Below are 18,638 nucleotides of genomic sequence, written 5' to 3'. Positions count from 1 at the left end.
TACGAGTTGAGGCTGCCCTACTTCCTGTGCAAAAGAGGGTAGCCACAGGAGACCTAGCGTAGTGCAACTCATAAATCAGCCCCCCCTGCAACATGGAAAGGGAGAGACTTCCATCTGCAGCGATGGGGCCTGCAGCTACACTAGTCCCATTGTAATCAATAAGACCAAGAGTTCTGAAAAAGGACCATGTAGCTTGTACAGGCAATTGTATCATATTTTCAGAGGTTAGAATGAAAGAGCTAGTATTTGTCTTGAAAATCTCAGAGCTTGTCAAGAGTCTTCTTTAATATAATTCTTAAGTTTGTCATGTTAAGACCTGAGGCATTTTGATTCTGGGACCACTAAACTACTCTGTAGCCCCAAGTGCCTGATATATCTGAATTGAAAATACAACAGAAAATTTTCATGGCAGACAATTAACTTGCCATAGTGGAAAATCACAGGTGTAGTTAATACAATTAATGATGGCTCCATTCCAGTAATCCAAGCCAGTGAACCAGCATACCAATACACCTGTGATTTTCTTTCTGTAACTTGGCTAAATGGCTGTTTGGCAAAAAGGCTGGGAGGTCAATGACAGTCCAGTGAAATATTTAGTGGTGAATTACTCTTGGGAGCTAGCATGCTGGTATTTTGACTTCATGACAGTAAAAGAGCCATAATGGAACAATAAGAGAGTGGAGGCATAAAACAGCACTCCTGGGATGCATTATATATCAAAACGACAGGACCTTATAAATATTATCTCTTAATTATGAATGAACCACTTCTTTTCCTTCAGCTTGCTGTGGCACACTAGAAACCACACCTGAGCAGAACATGTCTGATTTCTATCTTGGTGGCTGCATGGTGTCAGTAAATAGGGCAGTAAGGCACAAATTTAGCACCGACAAGCCCTGTTTGATAATTATCTTTTCTATTTTTACATTCCACGCAATTAGATACTGAAAATGGTGGCCTTAAGTGTTGTTTATTATCATCTAGTTATTCTCATCCTTAGTAACAAGGAGTCAGTTGAACAAAAAGATAAATACATACATATAATATATATCATATACTGTATATAATAATAATAGTGCATTCCCCATTAGTTAAAAGTTCATGTGATTCTCAAGTGAAATCTGCTATTGTACACTTGTAGGTTCTTCTTTTTCAAAACGGTGCACAACAAGATTTTTGGAAAGTTAAACTGCATCAGGTTGGGAGACAGGGTTATTGGGGGATAACATAATGCTTACATCATAGCCGCTGTTGCGGATGCCTCTCCTGGGTCTCTCCCTCATCACAAGCAGGTCCATCTCTGTTCCTCCAGGACTCGGACTGCTCAGGCTCTGTCTGCTGCGATACGCTGTCTGCCCTACCTGGGAGTGCCTGCCAATTAGAGTGGATTCAGCACAAATCAGACCTGGAGTAGTTATTAAATAAAATCCTTTCAATTACTTTCAGCCATGGTTTTAGCGTGCCTACAGTGAAAAGGAGTTTTGAGGTGGAGGGAAGGTCTAGTATAATGAACCCTCTCAGTTTCATTGTGCAAGACATGATGAACAAGGTGGGGTAGAGTATTTGATTTGCTTTCAAAAAGCCACACAAAGTGATGTACAGTACAGGCCAAAAAGATGTTGTATGTTAGGATATCTCACATTAAGTAGCTGAATCAATATTTTAAATAATCTTTCTAAATGTCAATACACCAGATATGAGGGTATCTTTGAGAGGTGATGCACAGCAAAATGCAATGCTGATAAGAGTAACTAGTACAACAAATAACAAAGTACAATCAGTGACAACAGACAAGATGCATATCAGCAAAAATACTTTGAAATTATCATCTCAGCTGGGGGAAAGCATGTTGTTGGTTTAGCTGATTAGCCATACAATCATTTTGACAGTAAACAGCAATTGGTCAGTGACATTATCTTGCTCACCAGGACGGGATTAAAAAGTCAACACACACGAGCCACAATTTTAATGTTGGTTTATTTTTTGGAGGGCAGCTAGTGTGGCTACATGTTTGACCTGAATCAGTAGTAACCAAAGACTCTGTGTGCAACTGTGAAGCAGAAGAAGTAGCAGAATAGAACCAGTATATGGGACTGTACGACACTCCGCCAATCCTCTTAGCTCCATTATGGAAGCTCAGGAGTGGGATCAAACTAATCGTACAGGCCTGATGGGTCTCTCACTGTCTACTGAGACAGGATAATGACAACATTAGACAACACAGTTTTACTTATCTATACACTAATTAGACACAGACAGGGATAAATAACTGACCATGATTAGAGTCCCAGTCATAATATTACATGCCATGTCACCTGCAGCTGCTGAAATTGTATCCTTGTACGTATAATTGTATCCTTGTATCTACTCTCACCCTTATGTAAGCATGGATTTTGTTCTCTGTTTACACTTGTTTTTCCACTTCCCCCCTCACCTCCTGTGAGACTTGACATAAGTGGAACCTCGCTCATCATCAGGCTCCATTGGTCTGCCATGCTCACCGGCTGCCCTCTCATGGCCTTGCCGCTGTCTCTGCGCCAGGGCCCGACCGCTGCTGCTGCCGTCTGTGGAGGGAAAGTCATAATAGCCCTTCCTCTTTGCCTTCAGCCTCAGCTTGTTCCTGTAGTGCTCGATGTCTGACTTCTGCTTCAGAGCCAGGCTCACCTGCACAGAGGAAGCAAAGAAAAATGGGGAGATCAGAACGAAAACAGACACAAGGTCTTTTTGCTGTATGTGGTATTGTTTTGCTTTGTCTCAAAAGGTTTGTGTAGATAAAAGATCAGAGGGCTTGTGAGAATAACAAGTTCTAAAAATGAAACTGCTATGTCACTCAGAAAGATTATGAACACATTTTTATTTTTATATTATTGCTTCAAAATCTTGTATCATGTTATTGAAACTGTTTCTAGTTGTTCTTTGATCTAGTACTATGAATCCAATGGTAAAGGTTGGATTATATAATTTTCTGAAGGTAAATATTTGAAGTAGTTCACATTACATTAAAAACAATCATATTATGGAATAGAGAAAAGGTAGGAATATGTTCGCGATAATCAAAAAGCCCCTTTAATAAGTTTTAAACACTGCTTCGTGCATCTAATCATACTTTTTTAACACCTGATCTTAACTTCAGAGATCAGAGCTTCATCAAATGAAATCATTCCATGCTAAAAAACATTTTTCTCCATATGAAAATGTTCTATTTCATTCATTTGATGCTCGACTTTTTGGTATTTTTCTATAACATTAAATATTCATGACAAAATAAGCAACAATCAAAGTAAAAGTTTGGGAAAAAAACATCTTTAGTTATAGTCTTGTCTCATTACTGTGTGGTTGTGGTTTGATCAGACTTGAGTGACAGTGCCAGCAGCATAAACAAATAACACTACATCTATCATCACATTTTGTTTTGAATGTTGCTTAACTGTGATTAGTGCACTGAAATACATCAGCTTTTTCCAACTGAGACCTGCCCACTTCAAACTAGTGTGAAAAGAAAGGACCGAATATCACAAATTGTCAAATCTCATGTGAATCAACCAAATTTGCTCTAACCGTGGCAGAAAATAGTTTGAGTATAGATTGAGAAAATAGAGTTTTTTATTTCTCTCTGAGTGGAAACTTGCATGTGTTACCTCTCCATTGACGACAGCTGAGTCTTGGCTGCGGTCAGAGGATGTAGGGTGTGAGTAGTTGGGCTGAGCTGCCATGGGCTTTATGGAAATGAGCTGCAGGGAGCCAGAGGAGGTGTCATATGGATCTGAAGAACAGAGAGGGGAGTTCACTCACAAAGAGACTACAAATACCTCTAATCATTACATTGTCAGTCAAAGGGGAACAAACTGTCACACTCCCTCTTTGTTTCGCTGCCTGCCTGTTTGCCCCTCTCCCACTATCGTCACCTTGTCTCTCTGTGACTGACACTGTGGAATTATGTCAAACATCAGATGTCTGTGTCAGCAAATGAAGTGGCGGACAGAGATGATAGATCACAAAGATAGCTTTGGCTTCCAAGGTTGTGGCAATACATCTCTGTGATAGATGATAGAAACTGACTTTGCACTTTCATTCCTTATCCTGTTTCAGATAAACTGGATTCAATTCGAGTTTCCTTGAATTATTCAAATCCACCCATAAAGAAAATCATAATCTAGCAAGCTCGATCCAATTTACAAGCAGAGCATTTGAGTTTGATTAATTTAACTCACACCCACCACATGTGGAACGTTGAGCGCCAGTGGACAAGAATAGAACAGAAAATAGTTCAACGTCTTAACGGCTTTTACTTAAACTGCTCAGCATCTTAGTAGAGTACAAGATGTGAGACTTTGCGTGGATTTTTTTATTTCTTTTTTGCATTAGTGAATGTGTTTATGTGTTTGCGCCAGCGTGTCACACCATCCACTGGTGTGACATACTATATCATGTCAGCAGAGTGTCTGTCTCATACATATGCATTGAGTCCATCCCTGCTTACTGCTGAGTGGCTACCTTTCTGGCTATAAAAAAAAAAGCTGCAGTGGCGGTGCATTTCCTTTACGGTACCTGTGTGCATGAGAAACACACACTGGAAAAAAGTGTCTCACGCTGGAGGAACGGGCTGATGAGATTTTGGCATGTGTGATACACCTGACCTTGTCTGCAAAAGAACTGTGGAATAAATTATTCGCATTTGCATCCGTGTGTGACTCTCACCGTCCCTCTTGCGCGTCTCCTCCTTTGTCAGTTTCTGCTGCGCTGTGACTTTCGGCACTGTCAAGCCCCTGCCGGAATTCAGCCTCTCTGATTCGTTGCTGATGACGGAACCGTCCTCACTCAGCAACTTGCTGCAAGTAACCATAGCAACAGGAAAGGCGGTGAGCTCTCGGAAAGCTGGGCTCACAGCCAGGTTATGTCATCCCTCCCTTTAACAACCTCACCTTCCTCCCTCTCTCAAGCCTTAGTCCAGTAAATATAATATATTATCATTGTATTTTTTTTGCAAAATAATGTGTCCATTATTAAAAACAACCACTACACACTGCCTGTTTTCAAAGCATTTCAGTCAAATCTAATCTAATCAGTCCTTTGTGTTATTAATTGATACCCACTAGACTTACAGTGGAATGATACACATGGTAGAGTAATCCAGCAACACGGTCATCAGGTGGTCAAGTTTCAAATAACGACAATTATTTTTAATTGTCTTGCCAAACGGTGTGTGTGCGTGTGTATATATATGTGTCTTTGTGCATTTATCAGCATTTGTCGGCATGTCTGCTTTTGTAAACTTTATGCATTTTATGTTCATGTATATGTCATATGTGTTTAAAACCCAGTGTGCACATTCATGTCCAGGGCGAAGCCAAACTGCTTTTTCCATTAATTGGACAAACACTTGCTTTATCCAGTTCTTGTTTCACTAGCTTCAAACGCTGCAGTGTAGTTGGAATTAGAGCTGATCAAGCCCCGGCTCAGAGGACCACTAGGCTGACAGTGACATCAAAGCACCATGGTCTATCCCCTAATTGTCTGGTAAAAATGATAACAGAAACGAGAGACAGTGGAACAGTGGCTGCCCTCCCTGCTCTCACTGAGGCAGTGCTGCAGAATGCTCCATGCAACAGTCACGGCCTCGACAAAGACGTGCAATGTGTAATAACTAACTGAGGTGTACAGAATTTATATTTTATCATTTATATTTGTCTGTACCCAACATGCATAAGAGCATATTAGTTATACTATATTCCAGGAGTTATTATGTATAAATATTGTATTTGAAGTTAAATAATAACTTATAAGAGGAGTTTTGTTTTTTTTTAAAAACACTGTATTTAAAAGCAAAGCATATCATACTGGGAAATCCTCCAAGTGGTCTTAGTCAAGATGAAAATTATTTATCACAGCACTGAAGCAAATAACAACAGAGTGGAAAAAAAACAAACCCCCAAATTTAACAAAATAGAAAAGTATGATTCAAGAAGTGCAACTTCTGGAGAAGATGACTCACAAAATAAGGAATATGGAAGATGTGTTTGAGAAAAGGTGAACTTTAGATGATGGTAAATTATAACTACATCATCAAAAAATATATCAGAAGGTCTATTACAAGCTTGCCCTCTCCTTTTCCAATAAACAGATGACTATGTTACTGAATATCTGACAACTTCCTGTAATTAGCATGTACGCTCGGGTGTGCATACACACAGATATATATGTGTCTGTGTGTGAACGTATATTTATGGGTAAATGCATACACACTCACCAGCCACTTCATTAGGTTCATCTGTGTAATCTAGTGCAATTCAATACAATAACTCTGCCATAAATTCTACTTTCATGGACTTTATGTTTATTATTGAGGTCATAGTGGGTGGTGGTGGAGTGCATTATATTGAAAATATATTGACAAAATATTAGGAACACTTTTCAATATAATGCATAATTTAATAATTATGCATATAATTAATAATAATATTTTGATTGTACATTTTCTTTATCATGAATTGTAAATTTGGAAGCAGCTAAGCTTCCCATATGAAAATAGTTTTGGAAAAAAATTAAGTATAAAAATAATAATAACTTAATAATAATAAAAATGTAACCTCTCAGTGTCATCCAACACATTGTTCTTATTAAAATCATTTCATACAGGCTGTACAACAGGTGACTAGCAGGTTTTCACTCAGATAATAACAAGAACCTTGAACCTAAATCTGATTGAATGAACACATCACTTGGTGGTCTGTCACTGGTCTGGACCTCTAGGAGAGAGCTGAAATCATGTTGCACTGCCTGGCTAGCCTCTGTACCACTGACCAATGGAATATTACTTATATTAGGTGTGTTAGGTACGTTTCTTTCAACAATCGTCCAGAATACCTGAAACATCTGATGTTTTCTCCACATTCTGAGTATATCTAAATGTGTACCTTCTACTGTAGTGCTGTTTTCATCTCCCAGTAAAAGTTGAGCTCAGGAGATGTAGTTGTTTGTGTAGATAGTAAAAGTCTACGACGCTTAAGGCAATTATGCAAAACTCTATTATATACTATTACACAGTTTATCTAATTTATTGGTTTTCATTTATTATGGTACTATCTCTTTCATGTAATAATATTAAATAGCTGATTTAAAAATATAGTAGTATGATGACAATAGTTTGATGACTAACAATGAAAAACTTTTGCTGCCTCAGGAGTCTCCAAAATCATTATTGCAGGGCCTCCAGTCGATACATTTCCTATTCTGTTACATAAATTTATTTGATCTCATTATCCTGTATTGCTTTGAAAAATTACACTCTTTTGCCTTCCCAAATTAAATAATTTAGCATGATTTAACATGGCAATTCATTTCTGAAACAGCGCTACAGACTGTCAGATGAGGAAATTGGTCAATTTCACCTGCCTATACAGAGAACTCTGTTCATGACTTCCTATCACTCAGCATTGGGGTAGTATGAGAACAGAGAACAGGTCTGCAGGGATCTTTGTGTTTTATCATTCTGTCTCTCTCTATGCGACCCGCGAGATTTCTGAATGAGCTGTGGTGCAATCCTTGAGGTAACACACACATACAAAAAATGTATCACCCTTTGGGTGGATCCTTGCCTTCAGTCTCTTTTGAAGGAAAAACCTTAAAGTATTACTGAATTAACATTTTAATTGAGTCTGACAAATACGGCTCAGACTAATGAAAGTTTAGCCAAGTCTGACGACATAGAGCTGAGCCTGACAAACTGAGATATCTTAATGTCTGTTGTAAAGAGGATAAATACTTTTTATTTAGGTAAACAAGGTGCAGACTTTTTTATGGAGATATTAATACCTTTTGTGTTTGTCAACAGTGAGGCTCTTCTTGTTGGCAGTGCCATCCTGTTGCAGGGTCTTCTCCAGTGAGAGTGGTGTGTCCCGGATTTGTAGGGACATCACTAAGGTATCTTGACTGGCAGGAAGGGTCTCCTCATCTCCTCCCTGTTGGCCCAGGTGCTGCTTGGCATAGTCAAAACCCTGGACTGGCTGATGGATGAGTTGAATGAAAATGAAGTGAAAAGAAAGAAAGCATGAATGATATCCTTACACATACCTGCAGTCACAAAAAGTAATTATTAGAAACAAAGAAACATACAATAGACAATCAGAGGAACTGTCACATAAACAGACATCTGAAAATAGCCAAAACTGAATCTATCTTGTTAAGAAATGTCCAGAGGATTTAAGGAACAGTACTGGGATTATTATGCTGCTGTGCTTTGAAATAGATAAGCACAGATTTTACTGAAGCCCTTTTCATCTTCTTCCAAATTCTTGTCAAATAAATGACTCAGAGTGGGCGGTGACAAGATCAGACTTGCAGACTTTCACAGAAATATAGTAATGAAGTTAAACGTTTGAACACATTAGAGGATATGGGGGAGGAGGAAGAGCACTCATGGTGTTCTACCTTACACTGACTGTCCCACACATTAATACACACACACACACACAAACACACACACACAAAATTTTTAGGACTACTCATCGCAGTGTCATAAATTGTCAAACACACATCACTGCCTCAAAGCAGCCAAGCCACGGTGCAAAATCAATATGTGATACTCCCCTGACTGAAGAACATGCACTCTCTCTCTCTTTCTATAGCACACACAGATTTTCTTACAGTTTTCTCACAAACTAAAAGTGCTACTTTCACTGATCTCACTGTGGAAATTCTGACACATATATGTGATGAAAGTGTTTGACTCACAGACAGTGTGAGTATACAGAGGAGGTAGTGTAAGTGCCTCATTTTAAACTTTTAGAAGTCACTCTATCTGTGAGCATTTTAAGAATTTCCCTACTTGTTGAAAAGAACCGGCTATATACGGAATGTGAAGGTTTGTCAGAGGAAGCCCGGTAGCATTTCATATCTAATGGAGTTAAGCTGTTCTGTGGTTTTCACATGACACTTTACAGAACCACAGATTTTGTGTAATAATAACTGCTCTGAAAGTAGCACCGACATTGCTTTCAGAGTTTAATATAGAAGATTTTATTACCTTCTTTCTAATGAAATTCCATAAATAAAGCAGTGGGATGTGCTGATTGCTTTACTTTGCATTTCCATTCATCTACAGTGATGAAGGGCAGTGAAGCACTGAGCAGCAATGACAACAGGACACAGACATGGAGGTGCAGAGATTACGCAGTGACGCCCTTGATGCAATGCTAAGAAACAGTTTTCAAACTTCCTCGCACCAAACAAACAAGTGTCAGTTCAGTCATTCTATCTGAAAAACCTATCACCATAATAACCACTCTCTGTAAAGCTTAAGTCTTTCAAATTTGCCATCTGGAGACAGCTATAAGAAGAGTAGGCAATACCAGCCTTTCATTGTGAAAGGTTTGTTACTCCCAGGTGCTGCAGTATCTGTAGTTTTCATCAGTACAGCATGTTTTATTGAAATATATCATAGATGATGTCTGCCCAGAATCCCATTCAAATCCCACTGTTGGCACAGTTGAGCCCTGAAGATGAAAACACGATCAGTAATGAGAGAAAACAGAGAGAGGCAGATACCTGATGATAATAGCCCACATCTCTGCGATACGCCATCTGAAAATAGGAGAAAATGTTTTAAACAGTGTACATGTGTGTGCTGTTCCAACACAAATAATTTACACACAAAGTCATACACAGATAGACAGATACCTTTGCTCGTGGATTGAGGTTGCCGATGGCATCAGCTTTAAAGTCATTTTTGTTCTTCCTGCACAGCACAGCTGTGATGATGATGATAATGAGTGTTACTACAGCGATGGGGGCCAACACTGCAGCGATTATCCAAAGGTTATTAGGAGGGTTTTTGACCACAGCTGTAAAAAAAAGAAAAAGAAAAGTATATGCTTAACACTAAATGGTAATGGGTAATTGATTTGATTTGTTGGATGTATAACACATAGTTTACTTTTTCCTGCTAAAACATGCAGATGCATCTGTCGCATCCACAGTAAGTGACACCGCATACAGCTCAACCTGATGTACAGAGTGCCTGATTCAGCTATTGTAAGCGACAATCTATAAGAGAATGCAGCATGCTTTATCTCTCTCTCTCCTTTGACCAACTCTGTCTCACCCTCTCTCTCTCTCCTACCTTTCTCTGAGCAGTGAGGAGCACTGCAGCCCAAACAAACAATGTCCTGCCGGGAGCATTTCAGAGAGATTAGAGTGCAAGGAGCTTCCTCAACCTTTTCTTCTATTCCCCTCACCCCAGCACCAGCTCTTCTTTCTAAGCTCAGCATGAGTCATGTGTTTTGATTTGCCTGTCTGTCTGTCAGGGTTTTGTCTATTTGCCTACTTGTCAAATACTATGAGGACACTGTGCTTACGTTCTGCTTGCAGCTGGACAAAGTAGCCCAGTGTGAGCGCCATGGTCTGAGAATCCACTGTGTTCAGGACCTTAGCTGCTGATGTGCCCGCTAAAGGAACACCATTGTGCTGGACGTAGTAAGTCATCTCTGCTGGATTCTTCAACCCTGACACCCTACGGATATTCACCATCTGATTGGAAAAGAAAAAAAGGAGGACATACAGTATGTTTCCCTAAACTGCAGTACACTTAATATCAGCTGTTACTGAATTGCTGTTCATTGTTATGAAGTTAAACATAAGTAAAACCTTGCATTTAGACATGGAGTCTCATGAGAGGAGAATCACCGTGGACAGCACAGAGTACTTGTTTAGTAAAACATTCAACCTCTGGCTTGTTTTGATGTGCAATTAGCAAATGATGAGCTGAGAAGCTCCCTAATTATCAGGCGCTGACGAGAAGTAATCAAGCAAGCATGTGCAGAAGTGCTTATCAAAGTGTACATCTCATGAAATATTCATACTGTAAGAAATAAGCCAACAAAACTATTGGATTATTGCTTTCATTAGACCTCTGACTAATTTACACATGCCAGGCCATTCAGGCAAAACATCAGAACAAGAATATACAATGAGTCACTGTTTTCACTCTACAGTATAACCTCATGCATCACAGACTGAAACTCAGACCTGGCATTCCCTGCGGACTGCTCTGCCAGTTTCTTACCTGGACAGTGTAGCTGCCTACGGTGGTAGCTCGTCTGAAACGAGTGCCCTGCTGTCCTGCCAACACAAACAACTCTGCCAGCCGCTGCTCCATTAGACTGGCAAAGCTTTGGTATTGTCCCTCCAGGCTGGCATTGTCCACATCCTGGATCACTGAAAAGGTAGACAAAAGAAAGAGGATGGACAGATGGTTGCTAAGAGAGAAAATACATTGTTGGCAAAGGGATAGATGAGATAGAGGCTAAATTAGAATTTAGGATCTTCACAGTTTTCATATTCCAATATATAGTATATACTCATGTACAGTAAAGACACAATGATACAGTTTGTACTTAACTAACAGTCTAAGACAAAAAGCATTTACAAAACTATAGCAAATCACTGCATATAAAAGTAATTTCCGCCTCTTTTTGAGTCAGATTTTTCCATCTGAAGACTAGCTTGCTGCTATGTGGTTTTGGTGAGATCGATGCAGGATTCCAAGTCTATATGGGCCCTATTAGATGCTCGTGATGCTCCGTGTCTGATAAATGTGAAAGTTGGCCATAACAACTTGATCAGTCACTGACAAATCAAGGCTGTGCTTGTGGAGGTAAGATTTGGAACTTTGAATGTTTGCACTATGACTGGTAAAGAGAAAGAGCTGACTGATATGAGAAGAAAAGTAGATATACTGTGTGTGCAAGAGACCAGGTGGAAAGGGAATAAGGCCAGGAGCATTGGAAGTGGGTTCAAACTGTTCTACCATGGTGTGGATGGGAAAGGAAATGGAGTAGGGGTAATCCTGGAAGAGGAGTGTGTCAAGAGTGTGTTGGAGGTGAAGAGAGTGCCAGACAGAGTGATGAGTATGAACCTAAAAACTGAAGGTGTGATGATGAATGTTGTCAGCACCTATGTCCTGCAAGTTGGGTTTGAGATGAAAGAGAAAGAAGAATTCTGGAGAGAGTTGGATGAAGTGGTGGAGAGTGTACACAAGAAGGAGAGAGTGGTGATTGGAGTGGACTTCAATGGGTATGTTGGTGAAGGGAACAGAGGTGATGAGGAGGTGATGGGCAGGTATGGTGTCAAGGAGAGGAATGTGGAAGGACAGCTGGTGATGGATTTTGTGATAAGAGGAAGAGAATGAAGGCAGAGCCAAGGATCAAATTAGTGCTGAGTGGGTATGACCAAAAATGTGTATCATGGTATTATTTAAGACTTGGGTAGTTACACAGTATATCACGATTTTTTTTTTAGTGGTTTATTCTAAAGTCAGGAGTACACAGAGTTTACATGAATCGCTTCAAAAGTTTGTCTGAATTCTCCAGTAATTTCCATGATATCCAAAAACTTTCTCCCCACACTCCCCCCACACTGATTACTCTTGGGTTCTTTTTCACAGTTTCTTCTGCTGCACTTCTCATCTCCACATTTAACACAAATCCCCAAATCATGCCTACACACAAGCGAGCTGTGTCCAAATTTCCGACAATGTCTGCACTGAATGGCTAAGAATATTTTGTCAGGCAAGTTTTCTGATTCAAAATGCAACATAACAGATCTTGTTTCACACCTTTCTGTGTCTCTCATCCTGATCATTCTATGACTGTTGTGACGGGCCTTCTTACTCTACCTGATTGTTACTTTACTCCCATTTTTTGCAGATACTGGGAGTCAGCTAGCAGGTGGAGTTGGGAGGTTTGCCTTGTACCTGCCCATCTGGGTTGGGCTTCCCAGAAGGCATAAAAGGACTGCCCTTCTGGGATTCTCGCTCTCTCTCTCAGCTGAGCCTACTGCAGGGGCCTCAGCCTTTTTCTTTTGTTTGGTTTGTTGCACCATCCGACACTCTTTACACCACATTTTCATTAATCCGTACATTACAAACACCACTGATGTTTCTCCGACTTACACACCCCACCAGTTAGTTGGTATATTATTTCTTTGAGTTAAATAAATTACTTTTGACTGATATGTGTGTGGCCTCCCTTGGCAGTCTTGAGCCAGGTGGTAACACTGTCAACAGCTCTGTTACATTCCTTAAATCTACTTGCATCAACCACATACGGTACTCCATCAACAACGGCTTTCATTAAAACTTTTCTTATGAAGTGGGAAACATGACACTTGGTAACCATCTAACTCGGATATTTCCAATGCCTTCTTCAATTGTTTCTGTGACACACATCCATCAATGATCAGTCCTCTTTTAACATCAACTATGTTGACATCACCAAGTTCGTCCTTAATCCAACTCACTACTTCATGTTTGTCTGACAGAGCTCCAAATCTGTCCTTGCTCCCAGTCAGTTTTATACCAACAAAGTGGATTTCTCTTTCATTCTCACTATCATCACTGTAACGTCAAATTTCTTCTCTTTTCTTATTTTTTCTCCATGATTTCTTGCCGCTGCTTCTTTCAAACTCATCCACCTCCATCCTCCTTGCCCAGCAACAAGAACTAGCTGCTTGTAGCAGCATTACAGCTAACTGCATAGAGATATATATCCAGGGCAATTTGCCAGCTTACTGAACCGCCCACATATTCATCTGTGCTGTAAGAAAACTAAAAAAAATAAGTGCAAAGATAGATTATCCCATGGACTATTATGAGGATGATGATGAGCCATTTCACTTTGAATGGCCAAGCGTATTTATTTAAACTGGAGTACACAAAGAGGAGATAAAGCAGCTGAAAGATAAAAAACAAAGAATGGAGGCAGAAACAGGATCGTCAGGAAAGTCAACGTACAGTAACAGTTACCTCAGAGAAACTGCTGGTGTTCCTGCAGTCACTGCTCTCCTCTTCTGAGCTATCCACAGCCTCAGACATGGATAGCTCAACAAACTGATGTGTAAACTGCCCCTGATGTACAGTAGTTTCCTATGTAGTTTTCCATAATGCTGCTACAGACAGCTAGTTCCTGTGTTAACTTTCTGGCTGACAGAGGTTGCCCTGATAACCTTCATTATACACAAGGTCTCGTTCACCCAAATCACAATCTGAATCTCCGGAATCTCAATAATGGAGCTATCTGACTAGTTAGCGAGTTGCACCTAGCATGCCGTTTGATAGTGTAATCTCTCCACTAAAGGAAGGAATCACTGTCTGTCTGTTTGTCTGTATGTATGTATGTATGTCCTTTGCATATCTCAAGAACCGTTCATCTAATCTACTTCAAACTTGCATTGCTGAGGACATATGGAAGTGCAGTGTTGAATTTGATGCAATCTGGACACGCAACATGATCAATATTAATAAACTTTGAATAAACAAGCAATCAGTGAGCCGCTCCACTCTGCAGCAGTGGGGCGGAGCTTCTGGGCTCTGCGATTGCATGTCATGAGAGCAGAGCTGTACAATCCTGCCATGAGAGAGATGGGGGGAGGACATCTCTCTTTGTTTGATAACGTTAAAAGTTAGGCTTTTTTGTCGGCTTTCTGACTCATTCTAAAAAAGAGGAGATAAAAAGAGAGAGAGCGGGTGAGAAACCTGAGAGCACACGCGAGGGACAGAGAGACAGCACTGGTGAGGGGAGACGGCAGTGGAAAACTTTCTCTGAGAGAGAGAAAGCCCATGAATGACAGAAATACAACGTTATTTTCTGATTTTCAGTCTGTTCATGGTGGTTACATTCTAAAGCACAAATAAACAACCATCAAACACTCAACAGATGATTTACTGTGGACACAGTGTTTCTGTTTAATTTTCCTCCTCTGCATTTCTCCTTTTCATTCACTCTTTACATCCAACACATGCAGCAGTAGATACAAAGAACAACAGGACCAATCTGTGTTGTTTTTTCTCATGTATGAATGCTGTGTTTCAAGCACGGCAGCTACTGGGCATGCACATGAGAGAGAAAGAGAGAGATTGATACTACTAGACTATTACTTCCTACTACAATGAAAAACATTCAATGAAATAATAAGGAATAAGGAATAATAAGGAACATTTACTTTAACAAATTTATTTTGTAATTTGAGATTTCAAAGAGCTTAATGACCTCTCAAAATTAAAACTACTCCTTGGAGAAGGAGACAGGGCACATTGGGCAATTTATATTGCTGCCCAATATAAAGTAGACAGCGAAAACGGCTTTTAATCAAGAATGGACAGACTTGAAGGCTACTTACCAAGGGCAGTTCAAAACCAGTATGTCTCATATAAGCACAAATCGTTTGAACAAACATACCCACTCAAATGATCCAAACTGAAGAAACAGAAAATAAACAATCTAAGAGCCCAATATGATCAATCCACTTTATTTTAGGATAAACATTATTTCAAAAGCTCTCTGTTATGTATTTCATTTTTAAATGCAGCCCTCATTATACTTGAAATAAGAAAAGATTCACTTACAGTACTTCACATCTGTGCATAATAGAACGCTAGTTTCTTTCATGTTGTTGGTGTATATACTCATTCACACCTCACATCAACAGTATTATTTTTTATGTGTTGAAGTAGCAATACCAGAGGCCCGTTCTGAACAGGCACGTTTTGAATGGGCATGGTACTAGTTTTGTAAATGTACAATTATTAGTGTTACGAATTGTTTATGTGTCACAAATTGTTGTGCGCCATGGTGTTTTACGCCGTTAAAGGCTGGAGTTGAAGATGCTTAGATTTTAGTTTTTGGAGTGACGAGGATAGACAGGATTAGGGATGAGTACATGAGAGGGACAACTCAGATTGGATGGTTTGGAGACAAAGTGAGAGAGGTGAGATTGAGATGGTTTGCACATGTGCGGAGGATAGATGCTGGTTATATTTGGAGAAGGATGCTGAAGATGGAGCTGCCAGGCAAGAGGAAAAGAGGATGGCCAAAGAGAGGGTTTATGGATATGGTGAGGGAAGACATGCAGGTGGTTAGCGCGACAGAGGAAGATGCAGAGGACAGGAAAAGATGGAGACCCCTCATGGGAACAGCAGAAGAAGAAGACTGCAATAGTACAGCAAAATAGGAGAATTAAATTTGGACTCTTAAACATTAGATCTGTCATTTGTATTAGTAAACGACCTTATATCAGATTATCATATTGATTTATTTTGTCTTACTGAAACCTGGCTGTGTCATGAAGAATATGTTAGCTTAAATGAATCCACTCCTCAGTCATATTAATACCCATATTCCTCGAGACATCGGCCAAGGAGGTGGAGTTGCAGCCATTTTCAGCTCAAACCTATTAATCAATCCTTGACCTAAACTTAATCATAACTCATTTGAAAGCCTTATTCTTTCACATCCAACCTGGAAAACTTTACAGCCAATTCTATTTGTTATAGTGTACCGCCCTCCTGGCCTGTTTTTAGTCCTTAGTACAGATAAAGTAATTATAGTAGGTATTTTTCATATTCATGTGGACGTCAATAATGATAGCATTAGCACTGCATTTATATCATTATCTGACTCAATTGGCTTCTCTCAGAGTGTAAATAAACCCACTCATGTGGCATCTTTCCACAGAGTCCTCTTTTATCAGACCATTATTTAGTAAGTTTTGAATTCCTATTACTGGACTACATGCCTTTAGACAAAAATGTCTTCACTAGATGTCTGATCTGATAGTGCTGTAGCTAAATTTAAGGAAGCAATTCCATCAGCATTTAATTCAATGCTATGTCTCAATACAACAGAGGACTCAGAGGAGGACAACTTCAGTCCCTCCCAAATAGATCATCTTGTTGATAGTGCCACAGGCTCACTGCGAATGACACTCAACTCCATCGCCCCTTTAAAAAAGACGCTAATAAAACAAAAGCGGTTAGCTCCATTGTATAACTCCCAAACCCGCAAATTAAAGCAAACTTGAAACGATATGGCATTCCACCAAACTGGAAGAATCTTGCTTAGTCTGGCCGGATAGTCTTAAAACATACAGGAAGACCCTCTGTAATGTCAGAGCTGCCTATTACTCATCATTAATAGAGGAGAATAAAAACAGCCCTGGGTTCCTTTTCAGCACTTTGGCCAGGCTGACAAAGAGTCATAACTCTATTGATAAATGTATTCCTATAGTTCTCAGTAGTAACGACTTCATGAGCTTCTTTAATGATAAAATTCTAACTATGAGAGACAAAATTCATCACCTCCTGCCCTTAACCAGCACTGATTTATCCTCAAACACAGGAACCTTAGAAACAGCTGTAAAACCTGATATATATATTTAGACTGTTTTTCTCCAATTGACCTTCCTGAACTAACGTCAATGATTTCTCATCTAAACCATCAACCTGTCTCTCAGACCCCATCCCAACTCAGCTGCTTAAAGAAGTTTTACCATTAGTTAGCACTTCTTTACTAGATATGATCAATCTGTCATTAGCAACAGGCTATGTACCTTTAAAGTAGCTGTAATTAAACCTCTTCTTAAAAAGCCTATTCTTGATCCAGGTGTTTTAGCCAACTATAGACCTATACCTACCTATATATCTGTACTTGTGTTGTTAGATATTAGTGCTGCATTTGACACCATTGGCCATCACATCCTATTACAGAGACTGAACATTTAATAGGCATCAAAGGAACCGCACAAAGCTGGTTTAAGTCCTATTTATCAGATTGATTTCAGTTTGTACACGTTAAAGATGAATCCTCCATACATGCAGAAGTTAGACATGGAGTTCCACAAGGTTCTATGCTTGGACCAACACTATTCACTTTATACATGCTTCCTTTAGGTAATATTATTCGGAAACACTCCATAAATTTTCATTGTTATGCAGATGATACCCAATTATATTTATCAATGAAGAAAGATGAAACTAATCAGTTACCTAATCTTCAAGCCTGCCTTAAGGATGTAAAGACCTGGATGACCTGCAATTTTCTGCTACTAAACTCAAACAAAACAAAGTTATTGTGCATGGCCCTAAACACCTTAGAAACAGATTATCTAATGATATAGCTACTCTGGATGGGATTGCCCTGGCCTCCAATACCACAATAAGGAATCTGAGAGTTATCTTTGATCAAGATAAGTCCTTTAAAATAGAAAAAGATATTGCTCACATATGAGCTTCTCTGCACTGGCTCCCTATGACATCCATAATAGAATTTAAAATCCTTCTCCTCACCTACAAAACCTTTAATGGTCAGGCACCATCATATCTTACAGGGCTTTTAGTACCCTATTACCCCACTAGAACACTGCACTCCCAGAATGCAGGCTTACTTGTGGTTCCTAGAGTCTCCAAAACTAGAATGGGAGGCAGAGCCTTCAACTATCAGGCTCTCCTGTGGAATCATCTTCCAGTTTGGGTCTGGGGGGCAGGCATCCTCTCTATATTTAAAAGTAGGCTTAAAACCTTCCTTTTTGATAAAGCTTATAGTTAGTACCAGCCCAGACTTGCCTTGGACCAGCCATTAGTTATGCTGCCTAGACTGCCAGGGGACTTCCCATTCCACTGAGCTCCTCTCTCCTCCTCTCCCTCTTCATCTGTACCCATTCATGTCCCATTAATGCATGTTACTAACTTGTCATTTTCCTTGTAGTTTTGTGCTTTCTTGTCTCTCAGGTATGCATGGACCTGTGGTTGCAGACCACCTGCTGCCCCTGTGGTCCCGCTTGACATCCACTGCTACTACTACTATTAGTAG

The 18,638-nt window shown here is 39.7% G+C and overlaps 1 protein-coding gene across 8 annotated transcripts in view; it reads right to left on the bottom strand.

The window, feature by feature from the left end:
- kiaa1549lb (KIAA1549-like b) overlaps positions 1-18,638 on the bottom strand; it is a 69,021-nt gene that overhangs the window by 4,412 nt on the left and 45,971 nt on the right. For 7 of the 8 annotated variants that reach the window (XM_042415461.1, XM_042415476.1, XM_042415483.1 and 4 more), the window contains 9 exons: positions 11,060-11,211; positions 10,353-10,524; positions 9,676-9,839; positions 9,544-9,579; positions 7,813-8,003; positions 4,699-4,829; positions 3,639-3,763; positions 2,435-2,664; positions 1,239-1,371 (listed from right to left, as the gene is read on the bottom strand). In XM_042415461.1, coding sequence (XP_042271395.1) covers positions 1,239-1,371; positions 2,435-2,664; positions 3,639-3,763; positions 4,699-4,829; positions 7,813-8,003; positions 9,544-9,579; positions 9,676-9,839; positions 10,353-10,524; positions 11,060-11,211 — 1,334 coding nt within the window. Of the gene's footprint in view, positions 1-1,238; positions 1,372-2,434; positions 2,665-3,638; positions 3,764-4,698; positions 4,830-7,812; positions 8,004-9,543; positions 9,580-9,675; positions 9,840-10,352; positions 10,525-11,059; positions 11,212-18,638 lie in introns of those variants that run through there. The other variant, XM_042415487.1, reaches the window with a different exon arrangement.

The sequence above is a fragment of the Thunnus maccoyii genome, chromosome 1 (assembly GCF_910596095.1).
Source record: "Thunnus maccoyii chromosome 1, fThuMac1.1, whole genome shotgun sequence".
NCBI lineage: Eukaryota > Metazoa > Chordata > Actinopteri > Scombriformes > Scombridae > Thunnus > Thunnus maccoyii.
Note: the sequence above shows the minus strand (reverse complement) of the source record. Positions and strands in the feature narration are given on the sequence as shown.